The sequence below is a fragment of the Oryza glaberrima genome, chromosome 11, assembly GCF_000147395.1.
Source record: "Oryza glaberrima chromosome 11, OglaRS2, whole genome shotgun sequence".
Taxonomy (NCBI): domain Eukaryota; kingdom Viridiplantae; phylum Streptophyta; class Magnoliopsida; order Poales; family Poaceae; genus Oryza; species Oryza glaberrima.
In genome coordinates this window covers 9,812,381-9,825,920 of record NC_068336.1, presented here as the reverse complement: position 1 = coordinate 9,825,920, position 13,540 = coordinate 9,812,381, and the positions used below count along the sequence as shown (strand labels likewise).

General features: G+C 45.4%; 1 protein-coding gene across 1 annotated transcript; it reads left to right on the top strand.

The window, feature by feature from the left end:
* Positions 1-11,936: 11,936 nt before the first annotated feature.
* On the top strand, positions 11,937-12,494 carry LOC127755645 (uncharacterized; the record flags this gene model as incomplete). The annotated part of the gene is made up of 1 exon (XM_052281340.1): positions 11,937-12,494. A coding segment is annotated over one exon (558 nt), but the record flags the coding sequence as incomplete, so codon positions are not given.
* Between the last annotated feature and the right edge of the window lie 1,046 nt (positions 12,495-13,540).

Sequence of the window (13,540 nt, the reverse complement as noted above, 5' to 3'; positions counted from 1 at the left end):
TAGAAGCTGAAATTTCGACAGATGGTGGGGTGAATGGAAGCTGCATCTATTTCATCAATCGTCTTCCATGTATATGACAGACCTTTTCCCGGATGTCATCCCTCAAGTATATTTTCTTTATTAATTTGGTAAACTCAAATGCCAGCCGATTCATATCTAGAATAACTTCATCTTCTATCTTGCAGACAACAGAATCCTCTCCCTCTCACCAAAGCAATAGTGGCAAGGACATAGAGTATGCTCCAGGCTTTATTCCAAATGGAGGTGGATTAGCTCCCCCAGCTATCGGCTTTCATGCCCCCATGGGCAAATGAGGGAACCAGCCGATGCAGGTAAGAAGATAAGAACCAGATCATCGGCTATGGACACATCAGCTCCAGCTCCAAAGAAGAAGGCTAAATTAAATAAGACCAAGCCAGCCGATGACCTGCCTGCCTTAGATCCATCCATTGAGCAAGCTCTGGATGAAGAAGACATCGAAGATGATGTTGATCTGGCCGCAGCCGAGGTGAGTGACACAGAAATAACACCATCGGCTTCACCTAAGCAAACCCCTCCGACTCCTTCTGCTCCAGTTCACTTTTCAAGAGTAAGCAGCTCTCTTTGATCCTTTTCTCAATCACTTCATTTCTCAGCCAATTAATCACTCATTCTTTATAGTTGCAGAAGAAGAAAACTGCTGTAAAGAAGAAATCTTCAGCAACGATTCTAAAATCAGCTCCACCAGTAAGATATTCTTAATTCCTTTAGTAGTTGATTCCAGCCGATTTTCCTTAACACTTGTTTCTTTTACAGCCTCCTCCTCCTCCTTCTCCTCTTGTACAGCAATCATCAAGCGATCAAACCCCATCGGCTGTAGGGAGTCACCATGTTGAAGAAGAGATACAACTAGCTGCTCCTACCATCCCAGTAAGTTTTGTCTTATAAGAATCTTGAATCAGCCACATAACTCATATCGAGACTTAATTTTTAAAACTCTTTTTGCAGGTCTTAGCCGCTCTGTTTTCCTTCGATATTAAAGATTATCTTGACGAAGAAATAGACGAAGATACCACCAGCAAATCCTTGGTTCCCTTGTCCGATGATGTGAAGAAAACCCTTGAAGACATCTCTCATCGGTTGGAAGCATCATCACTGGACAACTTGGTGGTAAACTGTGGCCGATTAGGACTCGGCTACATGAGATCCAAGCTCTAATCCCAGATGAGCTAGCCGACATCCTTACTCCAGCAGTCTATCTTGAGCAACATCAATTCAAGCTGGAAAAGGCCAAGCTAAGACTAGCCGAACGTCGGGAGCGCAAGGACATCGAAGCCACAATCCAAGTCAATCGGCAACTTGTACATGAAGAAAAAATCAAACTTGATCAGCTATCCGAGGGTCCGATTAAGTCCAATATTGATCGGCTCGAAGCTCGCAAGATTGAACTCTTGGCACAACTTGAAGAATGCAATGCCGAGCTGGATATGGAACATAAAAAGCTGGCCGATCTCCCAAAGTCTATCGAAGAGCAGAAAGCAAGACTCAAACCGGCTATAAAGAATGTTGCTAATCTGACCAAATCTTTGAAAATCATCCCTGGAACTGATGCTCAAGACGCCCAAGCTATTGAAGAAGTAGAACAAATTAGGCAAAGGGCTATTTCGGCTATCCAGCAATACTTGTCTTGACGACTTTCTGTATAATAGGCCTTAGAAATTTTTGTAATCGGCTAAGATACTTTAGTACTTTACTGTCCTAACAATCCTTTGTGCCGATTAATACAACTTCTAACTTCGCTGAAAAATTTTCATTTTCATTTTTTGTACATATGTGCCCCCCTAATTTTACAATGTCAAAAGCATTGATAAAATTATAAATACAACTAAGGGCGATATAATAATATCGGCCATTGTATATCGGCAAACCACAACCGATTACAATATGGAAAAAACAACTAAGGGCGACATAATAATATCGGCCATTGTATATCGGCAAACCACAACCGATTACAATATGGAAAAAACGACTAAGGGCGATATAACCATATCAGCCATCTCAAGGCGATGCAAATACATCGGCTATCATGTATCGGCAGACATCAACCGATCAAGTATTAACCCAAACACTTGGGTAATATTTCTTCAGGTACATGCCATTGAGTGCTCGTCCATAAACCTCGCCATCAAGCCCTTGTAACATATAGGTTTCTTTAGACACAACCTTATGAATCTGAAACGATCCTTCCCAATTCTGCGACCACTTGCCGAATTTACTATCCCAGGTTCCAATCGGCAAAATCAACTTCCATACAAGTTCACCTTCCGAAAAAGTCTTAGGCACCACTTTCTTATTGTAATACTGGGCAACACGCTCCTTATCCTTGGTAACTTTTGCAAGAGCTCGCAATCGTGATTGAACCAGATCTTCCCTCTCATCGGCCATAAGGTTATAATACTCATCAGCTGTTAAATCATTTTGCAACTCAGTTCTCCTTGAGCCGATTCTAATTTCCCATGGCAAAACAGCATCATGTCCATAAACAAGCTTATAAGGCGGGACTTGGATCGATCCATGACAAGCCATCCGATAAGACCACAATGCTTCGGCTAGCCGACTATGCCATTATCGAGGATAATCAGAAATCTTTCTCTTAATCAACTTGATCAAACTCTTGTTAGATGCCTCAGCCTGCCCATTAGCTTCTGCATAATATGGCGAACAATTCAACAACTTGATACCCATGCTATCGGCAAACTAAACAAACTCATCAGACACGAAAATTGAACCTTGATCAGTTGTAATGGTTTGAGGAATGCCAAACCGATAGATTATGTGCTCTTGAACAAATCGTATAGCATCCCCAGAATCAACCTTCTTTAAAGAAATCGCCTCTACCCATTTTGTAAAATAATCAGTTGCTACCAATATAAACTTATGTCCTTTACTCGATGGTGGATTAATCATACCGATCATATCAATTCCCCAACCTCTAAATGGTCACGGCTTAATGATAGGATTCATAGCCGATGCTGGTGCTCGCTGAATTGCTCCAAATTTCTGACAATCTTGACCCCCTTTGTAATATCTGAAACTATCTTCCAGCATTGTTGGCCAAAAATATCCTGCACGCCGAAGCAACCACTTCATCTTATGAGCCGATTGATGAGTGCCACAAATCCCTTCATGAACTTCACTGATTGCAACCTTAGCCTGATCGGCACATAAACACTTAAGCAACACTCCATCAATCGTCCGATAATAGGGCTCATCATCCAAGAAAGTATACTTTAACGCTTTATACCTCAATTTCCGAGAAGCCGATTGAGATGGATTCTGCAAATATTGATGCATGTCATATCTACAATCATTGGCTGTCATTGCAGCGACTTAAACCTTAACATCTTTGATCATTGGCCTGTACCCCGATGCCCCTTGGGCTAAATCATTAGCTTCAATATTTTGTTCTCGAGATACATGCTTCAAAGTAACCAGCCGAAATTCCTTCATCAATTCTTGGCACTTCTCATTATATACCAATAATGTATCATTCTTGCACTCATATTCTCTTGCCAATTGACTGATTACCAGCAAAGAATCCCCCATGATTACAATAACATCGGCTTCAACTTCCTTGAGTAACTGCAACACCTTAAGAACTGCCTCATACTCAGCTTGATTATTAGTCGCTTGAGCAAACTCAAAACTTGCCCCCTGAGGGGAAATTATAACCAGGCCGATGCCACAACCATGAGTACACACTGACCCGTCAAAGAATAAAGTCCATGGCACAATCTCAACCGAGCCGATTGAATCATCACGATGTTTTACAATAAAATCGGCTACAGCCTGTCCTTTGATCACCTTCGGTGACTCATACCGAAGATCAAATTCAGTTAAGGAAAATATCCACTTTCCAACTCTTCCTTTCAAAATCGGAGCCGACAACGTGTATTTAACAACATCGGCTTTGCATATGACAGTACATTCGTTGGACAATAGATAATGCCTTAACCTTGTACATGAAAAATATAAGCACAAGCATAACTTCTCCACAAGGGAATATCTGGTTTCTGCATCCAAGAGCCGGCAACTTAAGTAAAGCACAACCCTCTCTTTCCCTTCCAACTCCTGAATCAGAATTGAGCCGATTGACTTCTCACCGGCCGACAGATATAACCTAAAAGGTATTCCGTTCTGTGGAGGAACTAAAACCGGAGGAGAGCTAAGATATTCCTTAATGTCATCCACAGCTTTCTGCTACTCTGCCCCCCAAGTAAACTGTTGATCGGCTTTCAACCTTAATAACGGTGTAAAAGGCTCTAGTCGGCCAGACAAATTAGATATAAACCTTCTGACAAAATTTATCTTGCTGATCATCTCCTACAACTTGGTTTTATTCTCTGGAGGCTGAATTTTCTTAATTGCATTAACACTCCTCTGAGTTACCTCAATCCCCCTCTCATGAACAAGAAATCCCAAAAACTGACCAGCCGATACACCAAAAGCACACTTTGTCGGATTCATCTTCAAACCATATTTCCTTGTTCTCTCAAAAACATTCCTTAAATCGGCTATGTGGTCCCCTATCTCTTTAGACTTAACAACCACATCATCAATGTAGACTTCAACCAACCAGCCGATCAGATCATGATATATATAATTCATAGCCCATTGATAAGTTGCTCCAGCACTTTTCAAGCCGAAAGTCATTACAACCCACTCAAACAAGCCGATTGCACCAGGACACCTAAAAGCCGTCTTATGGGCCATGTCGCCCACGTCGCCGCCTGCGCCCGCGTCCCCCGCGCCCACTTCCCCTCTCTCCCGCCCGCGCCCGCGCTCGAGATGTCCTGGATTCGAATTTCGAATCCCGCCTCTCTCTCCTCTCCCACTCCACCACGTCGGCCGGCGATTCCCACCTCTCCCGGCCACGTCCGAGCCCCCTCTCCCCTATTTAAGCATCGCCTCCATCCCCTCCCTCTTTTTCCCCATTTCGCCGAGCTCTCCCGTGCCCTCTATCGCCCTAGCGCCGTCGCCCTCCTCTCCGCCGTTGCCGCCGCCACTCCGGTAGCCGCTGGCCGTCGCTAGCCGCCGCGCCGAGCAGCGCCTTCGCCGCCGTCGGGTTCGCAAGCACGAAGGCCACGCCGTCCACCCCTCCTCCGTCTTAATCCGCCGCCGGAGCTCGTCTCGCCATCGCCACCGTCCTCCGTCGCTCGCCGTCGTCGACCGTCGTCGGTGAGGCCCCTCCTCCCCTTTCTCCCTCTCTCCCGCGCCGCTTAGCCACCGTGCCGCTGCCTAGCTGCTTAGCCGCCGCTATCGCCGTCCACGTTGCCGCGACGCCACCGCCCTCTGCCGCCGACCGGTCGCCGCCGTTTAGTTGAGCCGCGCCGCCGTGCGCCAAGGCCCCCGGGCCGGCTCAAGCCGCCTGTGCGCGCCGGCCACGCGTTTCCGCCGCCGTCCGATCTACCCACGTTCTTTCGCCCGCGTGTCTGCCGCGTGGCCGCCGCGTCAGCGCCACGTCAGTGCCACGTGGTGCGCCGCACCTCTTCCGGTCCGTGGACCCGGTCCACCGCGGACCGCCACCCAAGTCACTGCCATGTGGGGCCAGCATGTCAGCGCCACTCCTCTCTCTCTCGGAATTTATTTATTGTGTAATAAATCAATTAAGGATTTTTTTTGTTATAGTAAAAACACAGCGAATCTTCTAAAATTCATATCCCATTCAGGTCTCAGTAAATCAAGAAAAATGCATAGAATCCATTAAAAATGGTTTTGTTCTCTGTTTCAGTAGTCTTATAGCTTGTTTGTATTGTTTGCTTTGTATGTCGCTTAGATTCCGGCTCTCCCGACGCTCCGGTTTACTTTGAAATAGTCGCCGAGGTTCCTCCAGCAGCAGAGCAAGGCATGTCATGCTTGTCACTGGAACATGTTGACCCTATATTGCAAATGTTCTATTGTTTTCCTTCAAATATTGTATTGTTTTACAATAATACCATGGGATGCTTACCTACTGTTATAGCCATGCTGTTTTTGTACCATGCTCCTTTGTTAGCTTGGGATATAACATGACTAGATGATGGACTAGGGATTGCTTAGCCATGCATAGTTCAACTAGCACACAATGGGGAAAATCATATTAATGTATAGACTTCAGGTTCTAGTGTTGATGTTGGATTAGAGCCACCGTCCTGGTGTTGCTTAATTAAAATAAATCATACGGTCAACCAGATTCCCCGTGATTAGATTCACCCTAGAATAGTCTAGTGGAATTGAATAGTGTATGTGGATGGTTGGGTCTGTTGCAACGTGGTGTAGCGTTGGACAGTGGATGGTTAATATTGATTAATTATTACAACTGTTTTTCTGCTTTCAACTACTATTTATAAATGCTCGCTTTATGCAAATGAACCACTCTATCTCTCCTTTGATATTTCCCTGCATCATACCCCTATTCCGGTACGACTTGCTGAGTACAGTGGATAGTACTCAGTCTTGCTCTATTTTCCCCAACCCCAGAGTTTGAGTACGCGTCAGATGGTGGTTTTTCCAAGGAGTAGGCTTCGTCTGTGCCGTCGAGGATGCCTGTGAAGTGGTGTTCCCGCTACAGTCCAAGTTAAGGCTTAGCTCCAGTTGTCTTTTATTTTTTCCGCTGCATTTATGTAAGACTTTTATAATGTTTGTAAGACGTGGATCTGTATGTCAATTATGTCGTTTGTGTACCTCGGCCGGTCCTGGACGGGGGTTTCAATGCACATTCTGCTTGGAATTCTACTAGGGAATTTCTGGGCGTGACAAGTTGGTATCAGAGCCGACCTTGACCGTAGGACAAGCCAAATGGAAAACCTAAGAGCCCTCTGAATCCTTTTCACTGCATATGTTCTTTGCAATTAGATTTGTTCCAGGAAAATTGGGGAGTTGTTTCTGTGGTTCAAGGGAAAATTCTTGGTCGCTCGTTTAGGTGAGATTCATCAAAATTAGGTCAGCTTAGGGTTTTAGTAAAATTATTTGATATTTATTTGACACTCAGTCGGGATTTGATGGGAGGAATGCATTAGGTCCTAACTCATGAATATGGGTTTCAAGGTATTTATGCTCTTATTATTATTATTAGTATGTATCTAATTTCTCATGATTTTATTGCTATGTAAGTCTGTCTTATTTATTTGCTCTCATGCAAAATGATCTATGCTCTCAGGCCTGTCAGGAGGCAGCATATCTGTCACACCCTAAAAATTTCAAATATATAAATTGTTGTTTAATTGGAATTATTAGAATTGATTTTAAAATCCTAGAAGAGAAGATCTAATTTTAAATAATAAATTCCAATATAAAATGGGGCTAGATAAAATTTTATTAAATACTTTGCTTAATTCTATAATTCCTAGATTTTTCTGGGATTTATTTGAGCTAAGGAAGTATTTTTAATAAATGGAATTGCATTTCATGAATAATTTAAATGGAAAAAGGTTTTTAAAAGTCTCTTTAGGCTTTGGGCCGAAAGTCGGCCCAAAACCTTCTCTCTCTCCTCCTCGGCCCAAGTCGGCCCAGTCCGCAGCCGCAGCCGTCGCTCGCGCGCGTGTCAGCCCGCTGACAGGTGGGGCCCGCCTGTCAGACTCGTCGTCTTCCTCGCGCCGCCGCCGCCCGAAACCCTAGCGCCGCGCCGCCGCCGTCTCTTTCCAAATCCGGCCGATCCTTTCCGTTTCCGGTGAAATCAATAGAGGGGAAATGATCTTCTCGATCTTCTCTACCTTTTCCCTTTTGGAACTTCGGCTAAAATCGTTTGGAAAGCGGAGGATTCGATCTCGAATCGGATCGGTCTCTCTCCTCCGAACCCTAGACTTTCCTTCTCGTCGCCGGCCGCCGTGGGCCTTCGCCGCCGTGTTCTTGCCCCTATAAAAGGATCCCCGGTGTCTCCGCTACCCGTCGCCACCCTCGCCTTCGCCTCTCGTCGTCCGTAGAGCCCTAGCGCCGTGAGTCCTCGCGCCGCCGTCGTCGCCGCCGCTCCAGCCGTGCGCCGCCGTCGCTCCAGTCGTCGCCCTCGCTCGGGAAGGCCGCCGTCGTGGTCGCCGTCGCGTCGCCGTCCTCGTCCGCCCCTTCGCCGTCGCTGTCGACCGCCGGAACATCGTCGCCGTCGTCAAGCCGGAGGTCGCCGCCGTTTCTTCCTCGTCGCCGACGTCGTCCGGTCATCGTCCGCCGTCGCTTTGGTCGTCGGTGAGTTCGCCGTGCCGTCCGCTACCCGTAGGTGCTCTCCGTTCGCGCCGCCACGCCGTCGTTCGCCGGCGAGCTCGCGCGGTTCGGTCGCCGCCGGAGATGACGTCATCGCCGACGTCATCGATGCCGTCCGCCGTGGTCCGGCCGTGGACCGGTCGATCTCGGCCGTTCGTTTTGGATGGATCGATCTCGGCCGTCCGTTCCTGTGAACCGTCGCCGTGCACCCGGTCCACCGCTAACCCTAGCCGCTGATGCAATAAATCCTCTTTTCCTTTTCAAAAATAATTCATTATTGCGTCATAATTCAATTAAAATCCATATAAGTGTTTTAATCCGATTTAATCTTTAAAAATTCATAACTAATTCATCTTAGCTCGGATTTAGTTGGTTCAAGTCTCTAAATTTTTCTAAAATTGAGATCTACATGTTAAAAATATCCACATGTACTGTTCATGCTTGTTTATGTGCTGTTTTGGTGTTTTGCTCTTTTCTGTTTAGATTCCGACGTTTCCGGAGAGTCCGTTTTCGCAGGAGAAGAATTTGAAGAGTTCCAAGGCCAGCAAGGCAAGTCACACAGATCCCAAATAACCCTTTGAATATGTTGATCCCGTTTAAAGCTATTGTTTCTATTCAACTATTGCATTTATTTTCGAATGTCATTGGGTGGAATTAACCTATTGTTTGTTATAGCCCTTTTGTTCTTGATTACTTTATTCCTTGATACCTTGGGTTCTTATAAATTGACTAGTTGAGCTTTATATATGGGTTCAGCTAGATATTAGATGTGATTGCTTAGCCATGCTTAGAAACATTAGCATACTATTAGGATAACTTATGACTCCCTATTATTTAATGATGGCTTAATGATAACTCATGATGGTTAATCATGATTGGTTAATTAATTAATTTGCCAACTAAAACCTGTTAATGGTGGGTTGTGAGCACATGGTTTTGATGGTCGTGCTCATGACAATTAAGGACCGGTTCACGAGTTTCGGTTGTGAAACATTAACCGTGCCAACCACAAGCCAGCGTGGGCAACGGCTTTACCTTTTGTATAGCATAGTTCATTGCGGGGCACCAGACTGAGAAGTGGCGGAGATAAGCCCACGGGGGTCGCTGGGGAGTCCATGCCTTGTTTATAAGGGGGTGATTATGATCCAGGAACGGTGCGCTGTGGTGGATTGTGTTGTGCGAGGGGTACTGTCACAGCTCCTTTCTGAGGTACCGTGGTGGTATCAAGGCGCATGGTGACATGTCGTGGGGCTGTGTCTTGTGGGTACAGTGGTACACCTCTGGTCAGAGTAAAACTATTCGAATAGCCGTGCCCGCGGTTATGGGCGGGTTTAACAATGTCTTTCGTGATTAGTCTCATACCTCTCATCATAATAAAAGATACTATGACTGGTAATAATTTGATTAGCTCCTGGTTTGGAATGGTATATTCCTGGTTTGGAGATAGAACTGTGCAGCCGGGATTGGTTGTTCAGAATGGTTGGGCCTATGCAACAGGGTATGTTGTATAGCGTTGGAATAATATTGTTTAATTATTACTCAACTGTTTTACTAAATTCTGAAATGTTTATTAAATGCTGTTTATGCAAATGAAACCCTATTATGCCATCCTTTGTTATCCTGTGCACTTGCATATTTGCTGCGTGGCTTGCTGAGTATGTCATATACTCACCTTGCAATCATTCATCAGAGGAGGAGTTCTACAGTGATGCTGATGGTGTGGAGGATTAGGTGTAGCCCTGGTCAAGCTGCCTGTGGAGTGGAATCGTCTGCGCCGTTTATCTTATTTTCCGCTGCTTAGATCTTTATTGATTGAGAGGAACTATCTACCTCTGTAATGACATTTTATTCGCTTATTAATTAGAGTAATAATTGTACTCTATTATCAATTTGTTATTGTGTGCCTCGGCTGATTCCTGGACGAGGGTTCGTGCACATGTAAGCGTTTGGAATTTTGGATAGAAATTCCGGGCGTGACAAGTTGGTATCAGAGCCTCCTTGACCCTAGGTTATGCCAAATGGTTACCCATAGAAGCCCTCTAAAAATATTGGAAAAAATAGAACTATTCTCCTCTCTTTCTCTTTTAATTAAACCAAACAAATGGCACATGCAGTTTATAATTCCTTTAATTGTTCTCATTTAAAAATTTATTTATTACTAATCCTGTGCTATTAGTACCGTACATCTATTACCGTACTAATGGCTCATTTACCAGCAAAAGTTTTACAATATTATTTTATCTTGTTACAATGAAATAAATTTAGCAGGTTGATTTTATAACTTTTCTTTTATGTTGAAACCTGTTGTTCAAAAGTGCAAAATTTGTGATCCTGTTTCCAACTATTTCAACTTATCTTGCAAGCTTGGTTTACCTTATTTACTTATCTTTTACTTTGATTTTCTAAATTTATTCAAATTAATCCAAAAACTTGTGCTATTAATTGGACAAACGTCTTAACTCCCTCCTTTCACTTGTCTTTAGATGCCGCACTACAAGCCTGAGTACTTGTTTGGTGTTGAGCGATTTGTCCAGGAGTTGCGTACGATGTCCTTTGCCATAGGATTTGGGACTGCCCCTATGTATGCCCAGATTCCTCATGATCGGGATGAAGAGAAGTGTCGAGTCAAAGCCACCTTAAACAGTAATAGTGAAGATATCCCATCAGTGATGTTCGAAGCTGGAGGGGGAAATTATATTCATGCATGTCAGGAGGTGGCAAGGATCGCCATAGGAGAGCTCCGTGATCGCTACAGTGATCAGTTGGCCGACACTGAGTATCGCTACCATCCTCGCCAACCCCAGGGAAGTGACCGTGGCAGCTACCTTGAGACTGAGGGGATTGAGAATGATGCTACCACAAGGCATTTGGTTGAAATGCTGTGGGCTATGGATGAGACCCGCGCGGAGGTTGTGCTAGCAGCTCAAGATCGTGAAGACCGGAATCGTGGAAAGATTTGCAAGCTAGAAGACAAGGTGGATCGTTTGGAGAAAGAACTAGCTGCATTGAAGGGGGAAGCACCGCCGCAGAAGGCCAGGGTTCGTCTTACCGCAAGGAAGAGAGCTCTATTCGTCCCTCGCTACCAATTGGCGCCAAAGGTCCGTGTGGTGGAGAAAGAAGTTACCCCAGCCCTAGCAGATCCTCCGGTCGTCAATATAAGTGATGATGAAGGAGAAGAATCGAAGCGCACCCATTCAAAGGTCGAGTGGGGAGCCACTCAAGATGATGAAGACGAGCCGAACGAGCCTTCAATCAACTCCGATGCCCGGAAGACCTAGAGTTCCTTGTCAAGCCGTTGTCCTAGATCGTTGTGTTAGTTTGCTTGTTTTAAGTTTGGTTGTGTGTGTGGGTCCTGCATGTGGTTTACATCAGTGGTGGGATGTAAGTGCATGCGTTTGTTTGCTTTCGAGTGTCAGGTAGTTGGTGAGTTTAGTGGTGTGAGAGAGTCTTCAGTTTTGTAATAATGAAACTCAGTTAAGATCAATAAAAGTTAAGTTACTGGAAAAATTAATTCTCTGTCCTAAGTAGTTTTTCCCCGGTTTCTCTTCTTGTGCTCTTGCCCGTGCCAGATGGTGCTCACTCGCAGCAACGGGAATGGCCCCAACAACAACAACAACAACAATGGAGAGAATCCCACACTTGCTCAAGTTCTGGCTCAATAGGCACAGCTTATGAACATGATGATGCAGCAACTCCAGAACCAGCAGAATCAGGGAAATAACCACGCACCTCCCCAGAACAAGTTAGCAGAATTTCTTCGTGTGAGGCCGCCCACTTTCTCTAGCACCACTAATCCTGTGGAAGCTGGTGATTGGCTGCACGCCATAGAGAAGAAGTTGGATTTGCTTCAGTGCACTGATCAGGAGAAGGTCTCATTTGCATCACACCAACTGCATGGCCCTGCCTCTGAGTGGTGGGATCACTTCCGCCTTAACAGGACTACTGCTGAACCTATCACTTGGCTTGAATTCACCGCTGCTTTTCGGAAGACGCATATACCATCGGGAGTGGTGTCTCTCAAGAAGAAAGAATTTAGGTCGCTCACCCAAGGGTCTCGCACGGTCACCGAGTATCTGCACGAGTTCAATCGTCTGGCTCGTTATGCTCCAGAAGATGTGCGCACTGATGAAGAGCGCCAGGAGAGGTTCTTGGAAGGACTTAATGATGAGCTTTCTTACCCACTCATGACTGGGGATTACCATGATTTCCAGAAGTTAGTGGATAAGGCTATTCGTCAGGAGGACAAGTACAACCGCATGGAGCAGAAGAAACGTCGGATTGCTCACTTCAAGGCACAACAAGGGAATAGTCAGAGGCCGCGTCTTACTTTAGGACCCCAGTCCATGCCACAAGGAGGTTCTTCGTCTGTTGTTCGTCCGCAGCGTCAATTCTACAACAACAATGCTGGCAACAACATCCGAAATCAAGCTCCACGTCCTGTGGCAGCTCCAACACAACAACAGCCTGCCAAGAAGGAGCAAGGCAGCAAGCCCGGAGTATGCTTCAACTGTGGTGAACCAGGACATTACTCTGACAAGTGTCCGAAGCCCCGACGCGTGAAGGTTGCCCCTACCTAGAGTAACTTTACCGCACCTACGCCAAAGGCTCGTGTCAATCATGTTGCTGCTGCAGAAGCTCAAGGTGCTCCAGATGTAATTTTGGGTACGTTCCTTGTTAACTCAGTCCCTGCAACAGTGCTTTTTGATTCTGGTGCTACACATTCATTTTTATCTATGAGTTTTGCGGGAAATCATGGGATGGAAGTAGAAAATCTTAGACGTCCTTTGATGGTTAGTACCCCGAGTAATCAAGTACTCTCTTTGCAACGTAGCCCCTCTGTCAGAATAGAAATTCAAGAAGTGCCATTTCTGGCCAACCTTATCTTGTTAGAATCCAAAGATCTTGATGTCATCCTAGGGATGGACTGGTTAGTCAGGTATAAAGGTGTGATAGACTGTGCCAACAGAAAAGTAACTCTCACCAGCAATGATGGTCGAGTTGTAACAGTTCATGCACTGTCCTCTGAGTCTTTAAGGTCAAGTCTGAACCAAATAGCTTTGGAAGAGATTCCCGTAGTACAGGAATACCCGGACGTGTTCCCGGACGATTTACCTGGTATGCCGCCTAAGAGAGATATTGAATTCAGAATAGATCTGATACCCGGAACAACTCCGATCCATAAGAGACCTTACAGAATGGCAGCCAATGAGTTGGCAGAAGTCAAAAGGCAAGTCGACGATTTGCTTCAAAAGGGATACATCAGACCGAGTTCATCTCCATGGGGAGCTCCAGTTATTTTTGTGGAAAAGAAAGATCATACCCAGAGGATGTG